The sequence below is a fragment of the Fukomys damarensis genome, unplaced genomic scaffold, assembly GCF_012274545.1.
Source record: "Fukomys damarensis isolate Sample0158 unplaced genomic scaffold, DMR_v1.0_HiC HiC_scaffold_24, whole genome shotgun sequence".
In the NCBI taxonomy this organism is placed as follows: Eukaryota; Metazoa; Chordata; class Mammalia; order Rodentia; family Bathyergidae; genus Fukomys; species Fukomys damarensis.
Window position 1 is genome coordinate 29212624 of NW_022900936.1, and position 24037 is coordinate 29236660.

The following is a 24037-nucleotide window of genomic DNA, read 5'->3' on the forward strand; positions in this document are numbered from 1 at the left end:
AAGGAAGGTGAAGTGAGCAACAAGAGGAAAGCTGTACAGAGGGAAGGGCGTTTGAGCAGGGCTTGGACAAATGGGAAATTCCTGGCAGGCATTGAAAACCAGCATGTGCAAGATGAGGCTGTGGGCGACTTAGGGAAAAGAGAAAGTAAGGAAAAGCAAGGAAATTCTAAGTAAAGGGCTCCAAATATTGGGTAAACAGTAGACATCTCAGTGAGGGAAACATATGCAGACTTCTGTATGCAAACAAAAAGTGAGAGTGGACACAAAAAGAGAGAAGGAGAACGAAGATCATTTCAAGAATAAACTAGCTACAGAAATAGAAACTAAGACACAAATTCAAGAGGTAGTTTGGAGTTAACATTAAAAGTATCTGTTGTTCTTTCAGACTTTGCGCATCAATAAATAGGGACAAGGGGAAAAAATGAGAACCAAGACCTGTCATGTAAAGGTACAAGATCCCAATGATGAATGTAACTGTACTGTATACCTAAGATGTACCAATAAACAAAATGAGGAAAGGAAAAGTATCTGATAAATAATCTATGAAATGGTATGAAGATAACCAAAAAATGAAATAGTAGGAGAATTAGGTGGCTTCAAAATGACAAAGATTTTTAATGATTTTTTGCTTATCCCCTTGGTTATTTCATGTGTAATATACTGGCCAAATAAATTATAGTTGATAATTCTACATGAGATGGCCATTAAAGTAGGGCAAAGAGCAAGTTTGAAAAGCTTATTGTAAAAAAAAATGATGAATTTGGATTTGGACATGTGGAGGTATCCAAGTGAAAATATCATTGTGACACTCAGGAAAACAGTCTGAGTTGGATAAACAAATTTGACAGTCATCAGAACACACATAATAGTTGGACCATCAGGATAAGTGCAGAAGGAAATATTATTTTTTGAATACTTACCTGCTTTGGATATTTAACATACATTACCTCATTTTATTCTCACAACACTATAAAATTGCAAGCACTGCAGAAAGCTTAAATATGTTACAGATTGAGAAGCCTTTAGATTTCTCCTTTAGGAGGCTTCTTTCAGCCAACTGACTAAAGCAAAATAACAGAAGTCAGGAGGCAGGGAGCAGACACGTGAAAGGAAATTACCAAGGTGGAAACAGTTAAAAGCTATAAGTAAGAAAAGACCAGAAACTAGAAGAGAAGACTGGGGGTGGTACCACAATCCCCAATTTGAAACTGTACTACAAAGCCACTGTGATAAAAAACAGCATGGTACTGGCAAAGAAACAGACTCAATAGAATAGATCAGAAGATAAAGAAACAAATCCTGATATACCCAACTACCTCATCTTTGACAAAGGAGCCAAACACCTTCTCTGGAGGAAAGATAGCCTCTTTAATAAAAGGTGGGCCAGAGATTCAGCTCAGTACTTCTGCCACCTGCCTCTCAAGCCCAAGGTCCCAAGTTTGATCCCTGGTACCAAAGGAAAAAAATGGTGTTGGAAAAACTGGATTTCAACTTGTCAAAGATTAAAACTAGACCCATATCTTTCTCCATGCACTAAACTGAAATCCAAGTGGATTAAAGATCTAAATATTAAAACAGAAACACTAAACTTGCTGGAAGACAAGTTAGAACTCATGAAGATATAGGAAAAGACTTTATGAACAAATCCTCAATACCATGGGAACTAGCACAAAGAATCGCTAATTGGAATCTAATCTTTTAAAAAACCTTCTACTCTGCCAGAGAAATCATAAGCAGAGCTAAGAGACAACCCACAATGTGGGGAAAATTTTTACCACCTGTTCCTCAGATAAAGGTCTACTATCTAGAATATATAAAGAAAATATATAAAAGAAACAGACCACCCAAATATAAAGAAATGATTTAAAAATGGGCTTGTGAAATGAACAGAAGCTTCTCAGACAAAGAAGCAAAAGCAGCAAATAATCATATGAAAAAATGTTCAACATCATTCAAGAGATGCAGATGAAAACAACACTGAGATTCCATCTCACCCCAGTAAGAAAGGCTGCTATGAAGAAATCAACCAATAACAAATACTGGTGGGGTTGTGGGGAGAAAGGAATCCTTCTTCATTTTTGGTGGGAGTGCAGACTTGTGCAACAACTGTGGAATCAATATGGAGATACCTCAAAGAACTAGGATTAGAGGTTCCACTTGACCCAGCTATCCCTCTGCTGGGTATCTTCCCCAAAGAATTAAAATAACTACACCACGGTGATATATGCTCACTCATGTTTATAGCAGCACAGTTTGTAATAGCTAAAATTTGGAAACAACTCAATTGCCCATCAGTTGGAGACTGGATAAAGAAGATGTGTTTTTTTAATAAAATGGAGTACTACTCAGCTATAAAGAATGAGAAACTATAGAGATTTATAGCTAGGTGGATGCACATTGAGGCCATACTCTTAAGTGAAATTAATAAGACACACATGTATAAATACACAATAGTTTTTCTGGTATGAAAAGCTAAAATTGTAAATAAGGATTAAAATGTATAATTGATATTGTGTAATAGAAAGAAAAGTCTAAAAGAGTAGAGGAAGTGGGAGGGGTAGGGGAAAGGTAAAAAAGGAAAAGAAAAAAATTGTGAAAAGGAAAAACATGGAAACAATATCTTTGTAAACAGGGAAGGGCAGAGGGGCTGAGGGGAAGGCTGCGGAATGGGAAAAAATTAAGAACCTGATAAGTCATGTATAGTTACAAGATTCCAATGATAAATGTAACTGTGTTGTATACCTAATATGTACCAATAAATTTAATAAAGATTAAATAAAAAGAAGAGAAGACTGGTAAAGGAGAAGTATAAAAGCAGCAGAATGAAAAGAAGCATGTGTTGAACAAAGAGTAGAAGGTTGTAATCACCAGATAAGTAAAGCTAAACTGACTTTTGCTTGCAAGAAAAAGTGAGAAGGAGTGTATACAGAAGACAAAAGAATACTCACTAGGCCGAAGATATTGGGTGCCACTGACAGCACAGAGGGGAGTGGTGAGGAAATAGGTACTTTTAGAGAACATAAAAGAACAATGAAGTATTTCAGAGCATGAAGGTCTCTATTGCTCTCTTATCTGCTTCTCATAAGAATTAGCAAAGATGGTCTGTCAACTTCACAGGGGAAAGAGATGCTTTGTTTGCTCTCAAGCTTCATGAATTCCAAGAGTTAAGACTATTGAGTTTAAATAGATGGCAATACAACTTCCCCCTTGTCACACACAAGAAGGTTTAACAACTCCCTTTTTCGGAGAATACATAATTTGAATTTGGTAATAACTTCTTAATGACAGTATGAATAGTAAATATTGCAAATTCTGTTTTAATCTGCAGAGTAAAATTCAAGTAGCATAAACCAGAATTTGTTATTCATTCAAGAACACTGAATGAAAATCTTCTGAGGCAAATAATACACTGAGTTTCAAATCATATTAGGAATATGAAAAGCAATAGATACACAATACAATGTGTCAGGGACAATAAAATAGTCCAAAGTCATTAACAATGAGAGTTGAGCTAACATGATACAGTAATAGGTTTTATGTGGTATAAATGACAAATGAAGTCACTGTATATAACTAAAAAGGTATTAGTTGGTGATGCTTGATATACAGCTTTAAAAAAGGTTTCAGATGTATCATGTACAAGTATCAAATACTCACGGTGAGTGTAACCATTATATGTGGTAAACATGAACTAAAAGCATAATAATAATGAAAATGGGGAAAATAGATCTAGATACAGAGGGAGAGAGGTAGGAGGGGACAGGAAGAGGAATAAAAAAGTATCAAAATAGTTTAAGTGTATGCACCTTCTCCACAAGATAAATGTAAATTTCATGCTGCAAACAAGTACTAATAAAAGAATTTCTGAAAATTAAAAAACCTCTTTGTACACAAGCACACACACACATATTGGTTAGTAATCCTGATAATTCCAAACTAATATCTAAACCAACATCATAGTATCTGAGGTCAACATAAAATAAATATGCCAAACTCATTCTTCTCTGATATTATAGCTATGAGAAATCATTATGTGAATTTAATTTTAAAAAGTGAGAAAATCTGTTTTTCTGTGGAACCAAGGAGCTTGCAAAAGGAAAACTAAAGTACAAGAACTCCACCACCAATAACATGGTACAGGATTAGCAAACCATGTTTTTATGAATGTAATTATCTAAGTGGCTGTTAATGTACATTATTTTGTGGCTGCAAGTTCACTGATAGCCATTAATCTACTGTGAGAGTCAACAATTTTACTTGATACATTTATTATCCGAGATTACTGTGGGATGTTGCTCCAAGAAAATGCTCTTGTGATTTGAAAACTACTCTGTAGCATACAATAAATGCCACCCAAAAGTGGAAATCATTTGACTTCTAAGCAAGGGTACCTGATGACCACCTACCTCCTGTCAGGTTGATGCTGTATATGACCAGTCTCCTCTGGGCAGTCCTGCAGCATGGGCTGGAGCTCTTCCTGTGGGGAGGGGGTCAGAGTGGCAGTGGACTGATGGCTGTAGGACACGGCGGCCGGAGAAGAAGCAGCCCCCCGCACAGGAGGTGTGGGGCCTCTCTCATCCTCCTCCTCTTCTAATTCATCCTGTTGCAAATACATCCTTGCTGGTGGTACTGGGCATGGCATTTCTTGGTCATAGCTAAAATGAATTATAAGAACATCTAGAATTACTTCTGGTTATCCAAATAAATTATTTGGATTAATAATAACAGGAATGTCAAATTTGAATCATTTTAAAAGTCTGAAGTGTTTGGCTCCTGTTAAGGAGATATTGTTTTAAAAAGTTCACTGTCATAAAGGTCTGTGAATTACTACATTCACTATTTTTTTCTCTAAGACATTACAAATTATTATATTAGAGAAGCTGAGGAGTCACAAAATAAAGAAGTTGTGAAATAAATAAACCACGTAATATGGTTTAACTTAGCACATCTTAAACGTAATTGGTAGATTTTGCCCTTCCAATTCAATGTTCACTGGAAGAAGATGCAAAGAGGATATCCAGATTGTCTGAAGATTAGGCTACACTCTATGCACTCAGAAAAATTATTCTCTAAGTCCTCGCAATGGGAAACAATATTGGACACTGACTTATTTAATCCAATACAACCCACTTTCTCCCTGAAATGGTAGTAGATCGCTATTTCTTCATTTGAGAGCAAAATGAACTAGTTGGTTTGTATTTGCAATGGGAGTGAAAAATGTAGTGCTGTTAAACAATAAAATGCCCTTTTACTTCTCCGCTGGAGCTTTGGGGAATCAAGATAAATCTAGGAATTGTTGGTGTTTTTCTCTTTTCTTTTACGCTTGGGTAAATGTTTATTGATTAGAATGGCAGTGATGTACCTTTATATATAAATTATCCTGTCCTTACTCCTCTGTTACTCATTTTTCTACCACCTTCTTTGTTTGCCTTAATTTAGAAAAGCTGATGCTCAAATAATATGGTTACTTTAGATCTTCGTTATTTTCCTCATCCTACTATTTCACTTTGTCACTCTTTCGCGTTCCCTTTGCTATCAAGTAGCACAGCAAGTTACTCATTTAGACTACGAACCTCTTACAGAGAAGTATTGCTATCTCTTTTCCACCAAACTGTTCCCAAGTTTATCTCTATTCTATCTATTAAAAACTGTCCAGATCTACTCCTTTATTTTTATTTGTTATATGGGCTACTGCAATAACCTCTCAATTGGTCTCTTTGCCACTAGTCACTCCTTCCTTCACCGTCCCTATATTTTTCCAAAATTACTTTACTATAATGCATATTGCTCTTAGGTCATTCATTTACTCCAAACTAATAAATGCCCGTCTATTTGCTCAGAGAATAAAATACAAATGCCAAGGCATGGCATTCAAATGTCTGCAGTCTGGCTTACATTTGCTTCCCAGCTTCCTCACTCCAAACCCTGTGTTTTATGTTACGTCTCCCGGAGCGCACAGCTTTTTGTGATCCCGATGTCCATAAAGTGCCTTCTCTTAATTGAAAAATGGCTCATTTGTTAACATCAAGAACAATTACCAGCCGATCAGGTTCACTCTCCCCAGTTAAAATCAGTCTTTTGCTTTGGTGACAGTTACATCTCTTATAGCTTTTAACCTGTATATGCTATTTCATTTTTATCCTTTTTTGTGAACGAAAATAGAAATAAGCATTATATTAAAATAGACTGGAACATAAACTTTGAAAATTCAAGACCCCAATGATGAATGTAACTGTAGTGTATACTTAAAAAGTACCAATAAACACAATAAAAAAAGAAAAAAATTCAGTCAAGTATATCTTCATTACCTGGAGATTCTGTATTTTCAAATTTACTGACTGCAGTAAAATTTATTCTCAACTTCAAAATCAATACCCACAGCACTTTCATAGTTATTCCCACAGATGCACAAAGAGGCCAACAATTTGAGTCACCTGATGTGTGTGTTCTCAGGTGAGCTGAAAGAGATGACGTTCTACTTCTTACCTCAGCTTTCACTATATGCTTGGGTCTTTTAAACATAATTAATTAAAGGCATATTTAATTTTTTTCTTTATATTGGCGATTTCCCTGTTTAAAACGGCACTCAAAGCATAGGAAGGATGTGATGCCTTCCAGAGAAGACACATCTCAAACGGATGGATTTTTTCAGAAATGACATAATGTTGTTGGCTCTGAGTTTCATGTTGGTGAAAAACTCACATTAAATAAGGTGTCTTTAAACACAACACACATTCATCAAGGTTATGTACTGACACAGAGGTTGTGACTCAAGCTCAAAGGAAGCTACATCCATATTTCCCTAGTACAACAGGGGAAGTTTTCACAGGAACTTCATAAAACATACATGCTCTGGATAAGGAGAATTGCCTGGAAATATTTTTCTATAAGAATTTTACTTGAGGGCCGGGGGATTTAGCTCAGTGGTTCGGTGGCTTGCCTTGCAAGGGCAAGGACCCGAGTTTAATCCCCAGTACCAAAAAAGAAAAAAAAAAACAACTTTACTAAAATGATTGGAAAATAAAACAGACTTTCTGAGCACAGCTGGAAGAGTAAAACACCAGATTTTTTTTGTGAGGTGGAAGAACAAAGCTCCATTTTTATAGCAGTCACTGAAAAGAGTAGATTTTTACACTTTCTTTTTTGTTAACTCCTTATATCAAGCACGTCTCTTTTTTAAAACTTTTATTAATTTTATTGGTACATTTAATGTATACAATATAATGACCTTCGTGGTTGGAAATTTGCACCTTTACGTAATCCATCTTGGTCCTTATTTTTCCCCATTCCCCTGCCCTCCCTTCAACCCCTCCCTCCCTCCCTATCTGGAAAGACTTTGCGTCCATTCTTTTGCATTTTCCCATATTGATTTCATATTCCCACTACCTTCTTTCCTTTCCACTACCCATCCCATAGCAATTATTTTGTTATCCACTTACAGAGATTGCAGTTATATCGATTATGGAGTACAGAAGGACACTAACTTTCTAATTTCTGTCATGTGGATCATTTTTACTTGAGAAAAAAACAGAGGAAGGTTTGAGTCACTACAATAATTTTCTTTGTAAGGTAATATCTACAAGAAATTGTTTTCAAGATATCGCAGCTAAAGTACAAATCCACACAATTATTTTGTGAAAATTTATCAGCATGCAAAAGAAGTTCTGACAGTTACGTATTGCTTAAAGACAGGGTATGTTCTGAGATAACATATTATTAGGTAATTTCATAATTGTGTGAACACAGAATTTACTACAACATATCCACATGGTATAGTCCATTACACACCTAAACTGAATGATACTATACCATTCCTAGGTCACAAACATGTACAGCAAATTATTGTACTTAGTACTGAAGGTAACTGTAGCACATATATAAATATGGGTCTATCTATCTATATGGAAAAGGTACAGAAAAGAACATCAAACAGCAATTTTCAGATCTTTTATAATTTTACAGTCAACACTGATGGAAACCACTGTATGGATGTCTGATTGCATTTGAAAAATCCCATAATCATATATAAGATTATATATACATGAGCTTCTGTGTATGATTATAGATGCGAGATTGTCATGTGTGTTTATGTGTGTACAAATTCTCAGGTGTAAAAAAAGACTCCAAAGCCTTTCTTATGTAGCCTTGAGGAGAGTTGTTAACTCATACAAACCAACACTGTTTCATTTAGAGACAACTGTGGACCTTAGTAATCAGCTTCCTTTTAGCAATCCAGTTTAACGGTTACTTTCATGTGATTCAGCAATGTTGCTATTGCACCACTTATGTGTGCATGTGTCCTTACCTTTCATCTACAGAAAGACTGTACTCCTCACTGTTGCTATGTGGAGGAGGATGTGCTGGGGGAGGAGGAAGCAGATCTGCCCAGTTCATACCTCCCTGTTTCGGGACCTTGGGTGTTCGTGCACCTTTCTTGTGTCCTTGACTCCCTAGGGGAAAAAACAAAATGCAAGGCTTTTATTTCTGACCTTTAAAATTTTTCCATTATCTATGAGTTAATGATTTTCTGCAAATATGATCTTATAATTTATATATGTATATGTATAGTTTTCCTCATTAATTTTAAATGCAATGTGAAAGAAGCAAAGTATTGCCAAGCTTAACTGTAAAATACATAGCAAAAAAGCAATAAAACCATAAGTGAGTTTTATGTCATATCATTAATAGTGATTTTCCTGCAGCAATTAATTACATTATGGATTATCATCTAAAACAAATGAGCTGTAGACATATTTTCTGGAGTGCCTTTCTATTATTTAATTGCTAAAACCCAAAATACAATATGGTACAGATATGATCAATTAGAGTTTCATTGTTGCATTAAATCACTGAATATATATAATTTGTACTTGTCCACTGAAATGTTTTAGGCACAATAAATTTACTAGTTTTCTTCAGAAATGCAAGTATAGAAGAAAATAATTTCTAGAAGAACTAATATAATGAATGACAAAGGAGAAAAAAATGTTTTTAAAAAAGGAACCAAGTATTCTCAGCTACTGTTTCTATAAAATTATAGCTTTTAGCAAAATGATGTTGTTGACTATTCTTGGTAGATGGAAGTAACTCATTTATTCAAGGGCTACTATGTTCTGATTTTAGATTTGGTATAGTTTGAAAACATTGCTAGCTGTATACATAGTCATTAAAAGTCCTTTGGATCAAAAGATATTTGGGATAAAATACTTTTTCCTTAGTATGATGTATTTTAGATTCACCTGTATAATATAGATGAGTTTATAGTTCTTTTCTCACATGATTCCATAATATCAGTGAGTTATCTTGGTTTACTTTTTAAAAGTCTCATCTGAAATAGCAACAAGTCACACAGTGGATGAAACATGTGTTAGTTTGTTCAGTGATTCTTTTTTAAACCACTTGGGAATTTTCATTCGGATCGCAGTGTGGGCTGAGGAGCCTCTTATGAATGAACTCCGACTGACACCCAATCCCCTTGTGTCTCTATTCTCTCTTCCACAGCTGAGTTGTCTTGTGCTGGAATTATAATGCATGTGGTGTAGGACTGACATTGCCCTATGTCTTTCTCTTGATTTCCTGATACAGACCTCCTGTAGCAAACCCATCAACCTGGACTGCTCACAAACCCCTCCTGAGCCTTATTTCCTTGCTTTGTTCTCACCTCTACCGATCACAAGATTTCACATGTTGACAATATTTTACCAAATATCTATAGAATAGCCAAAGGTAAAACAGTACAACATCAGAATCGAGTTATCTAGGCGGAGGGGTGGAGAAGGTCACTTGAATATTAATAAGCTAGGATCACGGCTTTCTTTCATAGGAAAATGGATACATATTGAAGATATACTCCTAAGAGAAATAAATAAGTCACACATGTGTAAATACCGAATAGCTTCTCTGGTGTGAATAAATTGTAATAGGACGTAAAATCCTAATGAGATAACTGACATTGTGAAATGTGAAGCAAGGGGCTAAAGGTGTTTAGGAAGCTGGGATGGGTAGGGGAAGAGTAATAAGGGAAAAGAAAAAAATGTAAGAAAATGAAAAGATGGAAATAAAGTGTTTGTAAATGGGGAGGGGGGGTGAAGGGAGGGCAGGGACAAGGGAAAAAAATGAGAACCAAGACCTATCCTGTAGAGGTACAAGATCCCAACAATGAATATAACTGTACTGTATCTCTAAAATGTAGCAATAAATTCAATTATTTAATTAAAAAATGAAAGAAAAGAAATTATATCTCTATAAGTAATTCAGAATTCAAATATAAAATGCCATAAGGTATCCAAACTGTTAAATATTTTATATGGTCTTCCCCAAAGTAGGTACTTTTCACTTGAGTTTGCTAACTTGAAAGGAAAAAAGTCATTCTATTATATTTTAATTGTTAAAAAAAATAGAACATAGTGTAAAACCAGAGAAAATATAAAAAGGTAAAGGCCATTTTTGAGCTCCTTTTAAGAACCATTTCCACAATGGCTAAGAAATGAGGACAATAAAATGCAAATGTGATATTTATTACAGGAGAAGGGTATAAAGATGCAACAACTTTAATACAGTTTCTGGGAGGTACCATTTCTACCACAGAAACATGCTTGACTCAAGATCAATCGGTTTGGTTCTCATTGTGGTGTGACTCGCCACATGTTAGTTCTAATAGCGAACCAACCCCCTTTAATTAGAAAAACAGGACTTAAGTACCAGCAAGTTCCCATCTGCAGGCTCTATCAGGGAAACAGCTGGCACACAGCTGCAACAGCATGAAGACCACAAGGGAAGGGACTTAATGTGGCTTCTGAGCAATGGACTAATTGAGACTGTGAGGTTGCTTACGAAGTTTGTAATCAAGAACTGAAGGATGACAGAGAGGTTATAAGCTGAGACAGGTTACTATTGTACCTAGATTTCAGGTTATTGTCTCTCCAGTTTTTATTCTGCTTAAGTGAAAGCAGATGATATGTGCTTTTATAGTTTAGTTTCAAGTGGTAATGTATTTAGCAGATTAGTTTCATGTGCAACATTTTTAGTTATATTTTGGCTAAGGCAGAAAAGGAAGTTTTAATTGTCTTTAAAGTTTAGTTCATATTTCTCATTTTATGAAAGCTCATTATAAAGGGAGAAAATGCTTAGTGTTTGATCAAATTGAATGTAAAATGGTTTTCTGAATGAATAAACCCTTCAAATATAGGGATAAAACCCAGGTCAAATCCAATTATTACAAAGTGATCGTATGTGTCTTCTAAATATATCAGCCTATTAGCACGCAATTCATAATCATGGAATGTACCATCTTTTTAAAAAAGAGATGTTGAAACTTTCTTTAGTTCATTTTACTTACCAGATGTACTGCTGCCCCGGTCTGAACTGTTGTAGGATCCTCCTGTATTCTGGTCATATGACTGATTGTATGGGATGGTCGGAGGGATTGTGTCATTTGCTCGATAATCTAGACATTTCAGATGAAAAAATTAAACATTTATTTTTCTGTTTGTGAGTTATTTCACATCTCTGTTTTGCTTATATTTCTAACTGAAGAAACAAACTGGTAAATTTATTTTCATGCTTATCTCTTTTATATTTATATTCACTTGTCAGGGTATAAAATGGTTTGTATTTAAGGTTAAGTTACAGGGACTGGGTTTGCATCACAGAGGTAGAGTCCATTCTTGGCATGCACAGGTCCTGGAGTCAATCCCCTGTTACTATATAAAATGTGCAGTAGTTTTAAATAGTAGGACATGGAATTATCGTGTCTGAAAATGATAAAGCATAAACTGCAATAAAATAAAAATAAAACTGAAACTTGAAAGCAAGATTATATCTAACAAAAATGTGTCCCTGATAAGAAAATAAAATACATGACTTTGTTTCAGAAATGCTTTTGCTTATTTAGGCAAAGGTAAAAACTCAGATGCCAAACTTGCCGCCGGAATGAAGTTAGAAACAATCTGTCAGTGTAGCTGCTTTCCAGGGTCTTTATTATGCTCTGACATAATAAGTCTGCTCACCAGTTGTAAGAACAGTAAATCAGAGTTCTGAAATACTTGTACAGAGAACTGTCAGAGCTTTCCAAGGTCCACGGCAAAGCCATGCACTATGGAGAAATAGTGTAATAATAGCGTGAATCCCCTCAGTGAACACCACAGTCTCAGAAGCTGGTCTTTCATCTCTGTCTGTCTTTGTTATGAACTTATGCAGGAATCTTAATAAATATTTACTAAATTGGGTTACTGTACCAATCAAGACCTTTCTTAAGCTGGAAAAAAGGCTGGATGACTTTATTATCAAATTAAAATATATACTGTAAATTTAATGAACTGAAATGTTTGAAGTATATTTTAGTAATTTCCAGGTATAATAAGTTTTATTTTTGAAGAACATACTGTCAACTCAAGCCTAAAGAAAATAAATCTGGGGTGAAGAGAGGGCAGGGACAAGGGGAAAAAATAAGAACCAAGACCTGACACGTAAAGGTACAAGGTCTCAATAATGAATGTAACTGTACTGCATATCTAAAATGTACCAATAAACTCAATGAGGAAAACAAAAAAGAGAAAATAAATCTGTGTCTCTAATTAACCAAGATAAACTGCAATTTTCGTCTTGATATTTCCACAATATTGCTCCATCTACTCAAATTAGAGCAATGTTGTTGTTCCTATAGGTCTAACTTTGCAAATCATGTTATTAAGACGGTAGCCTGAAGAACTACAAAGAAATCCAATACCTATCTCTTCTAACTCACACTTATTACAATACAGGGACATTCACCTCAGGCCATACAATACTATGCTGCTGCTTCAAGTTAATACAAAACTCAATTTATTTTAGGTTCTATACTGACAGACTTCAATCAGGTCAACCAAAGAAATTTAGGTTCTGAAAGTAGCAAGATGTCTTAGTAGTCACATGAGGTAGGAGAAATACAACAAACTGAACAACCTCTCAAGTTCAAGTTTAATTTAATTATTTTTCTTCAGTTTGATATAAAAATGCCATTCGTTTATATGACCATGTAAAGCAATTATCTTTCAGCCTCAAGTGGAAAGAATGGGGTAGTCTATTTATTGAAAATACGAGGTATTGTGACGGTTGCACATCTGCCTTATGAATAAAAGATTGCATGTCCTAAGCAATCCCTCACCTACTAAATTTAAATTAATCTTCAAACCGTTTGAAAATACTTATATATTATTATAAAATCAATTTTCCAAGGTTATTGTTGTGCTAATTAACTCTTTGACACTGGAAATTTTGAAACCAAAGAAAGAAGGAATTCCCAGTAACAAAAGGAAAGCGTCTCCTCGCTAGTCACAGACAGGGCTACGCATCTAGGCCTGCAGGGCGAAGAACACCCACAGCGGAAAGGCCCGGAATCACCGCAAAGCTCTTCACCTTTGTTCAGTTTATTCTGCTCCATGATGTTGTACTGAATGGGCGCCACTTCCTGCTTCTGCGGGCCGGGCGGTTTCCAGTGCTTCTCGCTGGAGTCCCCGCTGCCATTGTTCACGTTGTTGCTGAGGTTTGCCTGGATGAGCTGGGTAGTGGCGTAAGGGGTGGGCTGCCCTGATGGATTGACAAAACGCCCGTCCTTCAGATTTGGGCTATTGAAGGTTTTCATCTCATTGATTTTGTTACTAAGGTCCACATCACCATAAACAGTTGACTCAGGGAGCATCAGATTTGTTTGTTTGTTATCCAGTTGGTTGTTATAATTTGCTATACAATCAGCTATGTGCAACGGAGAGGAAAAGGAAAAAGTCATTCTGCATGGTTATTCGTTTTAAATTTCTTTCTAAGAAGCTTTGTGAGTCACAGTAAAATTGGTGTGTAATATACAAATGAGTTTAAGTAAGATCAATGAAAAGGGTCAAATAGTCAATAGACTTCCTAAAGAAAACAAAATTTGAGGGAATAGGAGGATTCACAACATTTCGGTAGAGACTAAATGATTGTGAACTTCTGCTGGTGCTATGTGGTAAATAATTCATTTAATGTAAAATAATTTTCCTCTAAAAGCCTTTATGGTGGAAATTCCACTTTATATGTGAATTTTTATGTGTCAATTTAAAATTTTCTAGCCTTTGGTTACTGAGGCATTTAAAACTAATAGTTAGCTGTTGAGGCAACAGAATAAGGAATTGAAGTTCAACATGCAGAAAAAGGAGGGGGAAACTATCTGCAGATCAAAGTATCTGAGATGCTAATATTTGATTGCGTATTTCTGGCCAAAAGATAACAGGAACAGGGACAAGGTGACGGCAAGCAGAGCTCAGGAGAATTTTATTAGTTCGTATCTTGGTTATATGCTATAATCATTAGAGGGAAAGATGCTACATATTCATATTTTCATGGTTTCATAATGATATCCCAAGAAGAATAAAATGATAATAATTATTACAAAACGAATCATGGCTACGAGGGTCACCATATCAAATATAGTGTGAAATAGTGTCTAGTATGCATAATATCACATTTCAACTCTAACTTTCCCTTTATTGAAATATTTAGGAGTTAAACAACTAATATACATGGGTCATTTAAGGCCTGAAGTTGAAAGTATTGAAACAGCAGTAAGAACTAAAGTCCTATTTTGAAGTTAAGACATTTTAAAATATAAATATTTAATTATAAAAATTGTAGCTATTATCATCATCATCATCATCATTATTATTATTATTGTTTTTGGTATGGGGGATCAAACTTGGGATCTTCCACTTGTGAGGCAGGTGGTGGAACCACTGAGCTAAATCCCCTGCATAAAAAAATTATTTCATTGATGTGATTCAAACATGGGACCAATACTTACAGGTCTCCTTGAGAACTGTTTCTCAACTGGATATGTTAAAAATGACAAATTAAAGCCCAGGAATTTAGCTTAGTGGTTTCACCACCTGCCTCACAAGTACAAGGACCTGAGTTCAATTCCCCCATACCAAAAAAAAAACCAAAAAAGATAAATTGATATGGTTGCTAGTAAAGTTGTAAACATGAGGGTCAGAGATTTAGCTCAGTGGTTCTATCACCTACCTCAGAAGCACAAGGTCCTGAGTTTAATCCCAGGTTCCCCCCAAAAAGATGTAAACATGATATTAAGAAACCTTTGCAAGTTCTCTATCCTGTAGAAACACACTAATCTGCATTTTAACTATTCATGATCAGAGCATACAGATTTTTTAGTTACCTGGTCTATTTAGTAATTTTCACTTCTAATTTCTAGTTTTGTTTAATTGTGGTTAGAAAATATGATAAAGGCAATATGCTCATTTCTGTATGAGTGTTGTTCAATAAGTCTTTACCCTACAGACATCTCAGCCACTGGCCACACGTGACTACCCAGGTCTTGAAATGTGATCACTGTGAAGAAACAATAGAATTATCAATTGTATTTTATTTAATTAACTTGATTTAAATGGCCCTTGTGGCCAGGGTCTACCACGTTAGACAATACAGATCTACATATTAATTTAAATGGCTACTACCACTTCTTCTCTCCTGGAGGACTTAGTGCAGTCTTTTATCCATCTTTACACAGCAATCTGTTTAGAGAACTAGACATGGACTCTGGATGCAGAGGATTTGCCGTAAAGATAGTTACATCCACATTAGTGAGTGGACTCTCAGCATTGTCTTAAAAGGAGACATACAGAATGCTGTATGATTTATATTTTTATGCTTTATTTCATCTCTACTTATATATCATCTTATTCCCTTTCCCTTAATCCTCCTGGCTACTTTATTTACCTAGTCATTCACCGATTCTTCGCAATTACGTATTTAATGTTTCCTATATCGTGATTATTGGGATCTTTTTGTGCGAAGCTGCTTGCCAGTTTCTTCCTTTAAATATTGCAAAATTCATGTCTATTTGTTTTACTGTCATGTTTTGTGAGTGAAAATCTAGCAAAGTATTTATTTATCCCAATTTCTCAACCAAAATATACAACAGGCAATATACATATACAATGCTGAAAAATACCTAAGTGTCTCTGTCTTCAGAGTTTGCTTCTGTATCATATCTGATTTAAAATTTTAGTTATTTAAAAATTTTATTACTTTTTTGTTGTTGTTTTTGGTACCGGGGATCAAACTTGGGACCTTGTGTTAGCACCCCTGAACTAAATCCCAGGCCCTAAATTTTTACTACTATTGTACTACTGTTGCTGTTATTGCTATTAAAGAATTTTATTTGTTCTAACTATGGACTTATTGATCTTTTGAACTATATTATTCTTCAAATCATGAAAAGAAATATTGCAATTAAACAAATATAATTTAAATTATATTGTATATTGCATAAACATTACAAAAACAGTTTTATGTGATTTTATTCTTCCTTCTTTGCTATCCTAGAATTTGTATTTTGTATTCTCTAAGAAGATTTTCTTGCTGTAAGATGAAATGTGGGTTTTCAGGGATAAAGAAAATCCCTGAATCAGGTAAGTGTGTCACACAATATTTAACATTTCATGAAAATGTTGATAGATGTTTCCTTTCCCACACAGATGGAGGGAAAGGAGACTTAGCTCCTCGACCTAACTTCCTGTAAAGCTAATTACAGATCCAGCTTTCTTTGTGTCACTAACCTGGGCGACTGTAAGTTGTCAGGTTGCTGTCGCTGTTCCCATTGCCGGCCGTGCAGCAGTTGACGGAGCAGTCGTTGTGATTGTTGCCAGTATTGGGCCATGTGTCTGCCAGCCAGGGCTGTGCAGCAGGCTCGCTAATGTTGAGAAGTCCTGGCCTAAAGGGGAAAAATACAGAAAGCAAATATGATATGAACAGAAAACAATATTTCCTATTTGTCATTCTGACAAACACTTCACTACTCTCACAATAATTTGGTGGGCGACGCTGAATGCTTTTCCTTTCATTGACACACAGGCTACTGGGGCACAGTGTTCTGGGGTACACAGTGCACACAGCCATAAATCTGTAATCTGGTCGAGTTGTGCTTCAGACTTTAAAATGTTTTATTGTTTGCAATGTTCGACTCTGCTATTAGTTATAGTGATTAAAACTCAAACATGGACTCTGAAAATTTGAGTACATTTATTTTTTATTCTTTTAGTACCTTCAGAAATCCTCTAGTTAAAGCCATTTGCATTTTTATGTTTTTAACCCACGAATTGCAACTCTTCTGGCAACTCAAAAAACACACCACTCATTTACTGAGGTAGTGGAACCGTCGTATGAGGGACATTTACATATTTTTCTTCAAAAATCATATTTCAGAAACAGTGAGTTTGGGTGCTCTGAGACTGCACAGAGCCACATCAGTGTTTCAGTGCATACTTCTGTGAGCTTGCCAACGTTTCCTTTCAGTGACAATATAAAACGCTGTAAGTCCCTACATAAACAAAGGAAAGCTACTGAATGAAATCCGGTAAAACAAAGATGTCAACTAAAAGAAATATTAGCATTCATTTTGTTTTTGGCACAACAGATGTTAATCCTCTTCCACTGTGTGTTGGGGAGGCAAAGTGGATCGGTAGTTATTAATGGGAGCCCTGGACCACCAGCGCCAGGGACTCAATCTGGAGTCCAAGAATGGCATTCTTCATGTCCTTTTCTAACACTGACTCCACGTGATAGTTCAGCAAAAAAGGTGATGATGTATGATGTGCTGTCCCAGCCACAATTAACAGACTGGCACTACAGACGACACAGAAATTTTGTTCTGGGTTTCATTTTCTTTGTTAAAGTGCAATAACCATGCTTCCCATTTACCTGGGAAGCAAGAACCTGCCAATTCCCTCTCTGGTGCCTCTTCTGTGTATGACTACATAAGTAATCAACGGAGGAAACTTATTATGCAAAGGACAGTTATCTGAGTAATAGTTCAATTCAAGTAAAGAATATGGATTTATATTTTATGTCTCTACATCCATATGGGTATGTATGTGGTTAAAATAAATATTTATTCTTTGTTTACCATGTGTAAGGTGTTGTTCTGAGTTCTTTACATGTATTAGCTCATTTAATCATCACAGTTTACCAGAGTGAGACTGTTATACAAATTTTACAGGCGAGAAGCCCAGAATGTGCAGAGACCTGTGCACAATCCTACTCCATTTTATATGTGAAGAGACAGTGAATACATTAGTAATTAACATCATGATGCCTTAACAGATTCAGTAGCAGAATAATTTTCTTCCTTAAGTTTTAATGGGTTTGAAAAAGGTTCGTAAGTGGTAGAGCTGGGATTCTGACAGGAGCAGCAGCCCCAGAGTCCACACTGTGAGCTCAGATGCTAGAAGCATCATACTGGGGCCTGTGGAAACTTTCTGAAGCTCTCAAACACTCTTAAGAATAGGGAAGGTGGAGACAATGCCTGAAGTCCTCAAATTCAGGATAAGCTGTTAAAACTGAGCCAACTGGCTGTACTATTAAATGTGTTGATAAAAACATGCTTTGCAGAGCAATGTTGCTGAACTGCTGAAATGTTCAACACTGAAATGCAAGCTGTGCCACTGCTAACTGGAGTCTCTGAAAAAGAAGTTAGTTACGGGAATGCTACACCGAGTGATCTTTAGTTTTCCTATTTTATTCTCTCCTGAATTTAAGTCAGAAATGTTTTCACTGTTGAAGTTATTAAAATTAAAACACCTGTACTTGACATCATAGAGATGTTATACTATGTTGGAAGTACAGGTCGAGTGGAAATGTTCCAGTCTGACTTACATGTTTCAAAGGGAACAGACAATATTTTATGCTACGATTCCCTCCAAAACCACTTGTACAGCATATGGATTCATATTCTCACAAGCTTAGAGAACTTCTCACATAGATAGATGAGTGATTTCCAGTAAGGAAGTAGGATTCAGAACTTACATCCTAGTTCTCTGTTAAACTTGAATGTGGAATGCTTATTATTTAAGTGAGAAGGTGAGCCCTGTTAACTGTCCCACAATGAGTCTTCAAAGGTCATGTGTGTATTTCTGAGGTCTTTCAGGAAGGTGAGCTCATCTGGGAAGTGTTTTAGGATCTATTTAAACTACCTTTGTACATTCAAACTTACCTAATGGGTCTCAGACATTTTAACTGTACAACAATAAAATATGAAACAGAAGCAAGACATACTGGTTTCAGTGGTTAATATGTGGGTAAAACATCACTAATATCAGCTGGGCATGGTGACGCATAACTCTAACTCCAGCACTCTGCCAGGCTGAGGCAAGAATATGGCAAGTTCGAACCCCCACCTGGACAAGTTAAAGAGACCCTGTCTCAAAATTTAAAAGAAAATCATAGAATATAATTATATCATATTATCATCCATTAAAGGCATACATATGTGGGTTATATGTTTATTGCTTTTAATAATTATTCAGTGATTATTTTCAATTCTTCCCCTTCTATTATTTTACATATTCTATTCAGTCATTCCAAGAAAACCTGTTAAAACTGCTAAACCACAAAATAAAATACTACAGTGTCCAGGAGTTGGGAAAAATGGTGAAGGGCCTGACATTACGGGTTTCTCGGGTGCAAGTGCATCCTTTTCTCACGGACAGACCTTAGTGTTAAAACCCAGGAGAGGGAAGAAAGCTGCCGATATTTTCGGGAGCAGCACTGACTGCCTGGGCTCCCCTGCTCTCTCATCTCCCCAACGAGCCGTGTGCGGTTGGAAGCCTCCCCCAGATTAGCCCGACTCTCTCGTTCCTTTTCTCAGGTTTCCTCTCTTTTGTCCTGGCCTTGCTATGCTTAGGATTGTAAGTCGGTTTTTTGAAAAAGGTGCCTAGAGTTTGAGGAAAGTTTGAGGGAAGGCAACAACATCAGTAAGAACAGCTTCTTAATATTTCCATAACCGGCTCTCTCTTTGACTAACTCACACGTTCCACGCTTTTTCAAGGCGGGAAGAGGTTTCTTCATTTACCACAGCTGCCGTTCTTTCTTGTCTGGGAAAAACTAAATTTGCAATTGGGGCAACTAGATTAAAGTGTTAGATAACTCCTTTCTTTATTAGAGAAAAAATCCAGCCCAAAGCAATTTTTTAAAAATCTGCAAGGACTGAACTCACTCCTTTTGATGTTCCTTTCTTCAGTGAATGAATAACTCATTCATTCCTCTGCATTAATGACATCTTTCAAAAGGCAGTAGTTCGGAAAATTATTGAATTTATTGATGTCAATCAATAAATTATATTTACTACATTATAAAGATTAATTTATTGATAAAAATTATGTGTCTTCGGTAATACAAGATATCATACTCTATTTCAGCAGCAATCATAAACACCAAGGATTGGCAAAGGTTTTGTGAAAAAGACCAGATAACAACCCTTGAAGGTTTTGTGTCCACATGGTTTCCATTGTACTTACTCAACTCTGGCACTGGAGCTCAAAAGTAGTGCTATACAGTGGAGCTCAAAGCAGTGGTAGGTCAAATCAGCCTGTCTGTATTCTCATACAACTTTATTTATAAAAATAGAGGAGAGGCTGGATTTGGTCCATAGGTATAATTTTGGAGACCCTTGATATAGAAATAAATTGAGTGCATTACTGCACATCAGGCATGTGACTGTGGTAGCTCACAGTACAGATCTCATAGAAGGCACAGCAGGTGTGATTCAATAAACTGACAGGGATCGTGGGTGGGAAGACATTCTTGGGTTACTGTAATAAGCAATGTACAATACAGAGAAGACACATAGGTGATGCAGTGCTGGCACAGGGCAAAAGAGAGCATGGGGTATGGCATGCAGAGGTGACGAGTTGACTTGCAAAGCCTTACACTCTGGGGGCTTCATAAGCTAGGTTAAGTTTGGACTTGATATTTTAAATATCGTGTTTCCTGCAGAAAATAGGATTTTCATTTCAGAAGGATATGCACCTCATAGGCTATGCATTTCAGAAGCTTATTTTGGCTCATTTAGGCAGAGAATTTGCCGGAAGCAGTGCTGACAAAGCTAGATGAAGTTGGGGACAGCCAGGAGCTTCCGCTGTGGACTGGGAACTGAGGAATAGTGCTTGAAATGGAACAATACTAATGGCGGTCAAGGGAGTAGGAGGAAGGATCACAAAATGCAGAGGTGGGTGCAGAAGGTTACCAAGCATGACCAGAAGACTGTGGGATAGGTGGCATTAACCAAAAGAGTTTGGCAGGTCCAGAGAGGACTCGAGAGAGCCTGAGAGACATGAATGAAACCAGGGTTTGATGGAATGGAGGAGAAAAATCAAGCAAGTGTTACTATTAGTCACCATTAATACTTCCCTTACCCACTGATCATGGGTACTATGCAGGCACGCGTGCACACACACACACACACACAGACACGCAGACACACACACATTCACACAAGGCTAGGAATGCACCTCTTGCTAATGCATTCTTGTCTTTCTTAACCTGATTGACTTTATCCACAATACTTATAAACAGCTGATATCTATATAATTAACTCTATTATTCATCTTTCAGCTCTCTCACTATATGTAAGGTCCACACAGGCAGAAATTTGTATGTATTGTGTTCACTTATACATTCCAAGCAGCGAGAACAGCACCTGCCACATAAGAGGTGTTCACTACTTTAATGAATAAATATAATGAAGATTGTGTAAATAACTGTCACCTTGAGCACTCACTATGAAATTTTTATTTAACTCTTACTTTTGTAACATCCCAGTATCTTCTGTGATTTTATCTGTGTAAGTGATCACTTCTATTTAGTAACTGAAAGAAATCAAGTTCACTACCATGATTCTTAAAAAAAAAAAAAAAAAAAACTAGAAAAGACTATGTCCTCATTGTTAGCGAGCTTTCCAAATAGATAGTTCAGGAAATTTGCAAGGTTTCATTCCTGCTGGAGGAATTCCTGCTGAGATTTGCTACCAACGTCCCTCTGCCATGGTTTCTTATGTGGTGATCTGGGCTCGCTAGGTAGTAAATTCTTTAGAGAAGTTCCTGGGCTTACATCGTGTGTGTGTGTGTGTGTGTGTGTGTGTGTGTGTGTGTGTGTGTGTGTACGCACACGCGCGCGTGTGTGCCTGCGTAGTAGGCTAGTGCCAAAAAAACTGAAGTCTGCAGTTATGAATAAGACACATAAAATAGTGGTTAAATAATCAAGCATTCCAGATTTACCCTTGAGAAAATGTTTTTATGCCAGCGGCTCTTTTGTGAATGTCTGGGCTGTGACTTACATGGAATTCCCCTGCATGTGAAACCATGTGCAGGTTTAATTTCTACATCAAGTGGATTTATTTCTTGTGAAGACCTGCATAGTTTGGAGTCTTTCAGTGGTAGGCTTTTTTATGGGTTTGAAAACACGAAGTTAGCAGTAGCCAGAAAGGAAAAGATTTATGCTTACAGCCACATTTGCACAGAATTGGCTAAAGGTGTTCAGGATTCCTCTTTGATAAAAAAAAAAACCCCTCTTTGTTATGTATTAAGTGTAATATTTTCCTTACCGGATTGCAGATTCCTTGGACCCAGGGATATCACACTCATGTGCAATAGCTAACCATATTATCCAACTGTACAAAGAAGGGCACTCAATAACTTCATTGAACTTGAAATATTAAATGGTTTTGTGTGGAGCATTATTTTCTTACATCTTGATGCTACTAGTCTTAAAAAAAAAGTCACCCAATGGTGGAAAATCCTGGATTGTGCCTCGTGTAATTTATACCTCCTTTTCAGCCCCTTTAAAGCCTCCTGTCACATCAATCTGTGATTTCTCTGTGAATATATTAAAGTTCACTGAATAATAATTAACAAAAAAATCATAAATATAAGATTGAGGATCCTTTTAATTAGAGGGGTAAGAGCTCTTTGTTAACAAGCTACCTAGATTCCTTCTATTTCAACATACTTCCCTACACATGGAGATGCCAACTACGCAGAAGTCGTAACAAGAATAAACAAACATAACCTACAACTTATGAGCAACTGCTGTGTTCAGCATGTTTTCAAATGAACAATTTTTCTTTGATAATATCTGTTAACCAGCTATATTTCTTAATTTTCATAAATGCCACAGTTTAATCACTTTAACTCCTTTTAATCATCTGCTAAATCAGCAAACCAGTTTTTCTTGGTTAAAGTACGCCCTCGTGTGGTTAGTGGTCAGGATGCAACGGCTTCTATCAACTGCATTTGTGTGTAAATAGCTTCCTTCTACAGAGCCGCTGAATGGAGTGTTTCCAAAGCACTGAACAAATTTCACATTTAAGTTAAACCTTTTAAGCAGTGAAAGTGGTATCACGGAGGAAGACAAGAAGAAATGGTTGGTATTCCCCTTAGGATCTACAAAACAAGCAAGATAATTACCTCCCTCCACTGCTCACAGCTTCGCCTCCTCTCTGATAAGTTACTAGAATGTTATAGAAAAAAAAAAAGAGGAAGAATTAGCAGACACGTTTACATATCAAAAGCCATTGCATTCATGAGCATCTTTCTAGAATGGAATTCTTTTTCCTTGTCTAGTTAGGTAAAAGCAGTGCAAAAATTACTACAGGTCGTAGCTGATTTCTTATTCAACTGCAATTTTTAAAAAGACTTTTTAAGAAATTAGAACATACATCACTCTTATTTAGTGTTCCAAGGAAGTTGAGAAAAGCAAAAGTAAAACTGAAATACACTAGTACACGCTTGCTTACTGTAACTAGTATATATTTCTACATTCGTATTCTCATGAATTTCTATTTTAATTTCTTACTAAATCATATAATTTCATGATTCTGTGTATATAATCTTAAATTCAGAAAAAATACACTAGCCTATTTTCCTAGAATATAGACCAGTAAAACAAAGACAAATATTAAAATAAACCTTCTTTGCCCACACAAGATTTATGCCATGAAGTGACTATCAATTAATGTAACCTATTTCTTTATTGTGGCTGGTAGAAATCTTTTCTCATTATATTTCCATCAGACATGTATACATAACGGAAATATATTTTGATGTTTTTGAAAACATTCTTGGTTTAATACATTTTGGATATAAAATTATAGGCATAACATGACAACAAAAAAAAGATTTGCACATAGTTAGGCAAGGGGTTAAGAAGATTAGCGTTTCTGTAAATACATATTTTC

General features: G+C 36.1%; 1 protein-coding gene across 11 annotated transcripts in view; it reads right to left on the reverse strand.

The window, feature by feature from the left end:
• The window catches only part of Robo1 (roundabout guidance receptor 1), a 744872-nt gene that overhangs the window by 26167 nt on the left and 694668 nt on the right, over positions 1-24037 (reverse strand). For 9 of the 11 annotated variants that reach the window (XM_033768167.1, XM_033768168.1, XM_033768166.1 and 6 more), the window contains 6 exons: positions 23268-23310; positions 16587-16741; positions 13396-13731; positions 11339-11446; positions 8306-8450; positions 4407-4655 (listed from right to left, as the gene is read on the reverse strand). In XM_033768167.1, the coding sequence (XP_033624058.1) occupies positions 4407-4655; positions 8306-8450; positions 11339-11446; positions 13396-13731; positions 16587-16741; positions 23268-23310 (1036 nt within the window). The remainder of the gene's footprint in view (positions 1-4406; positions 4656-8305; positions 8451-11338; positions 11447-13395; positions 13732-16586; positions 16742-23267; positions 23311-24037) is intronic. The other 2 variants (XM_033768171.1, XM_010645689.2) reach the window with 1 other exon arrangement.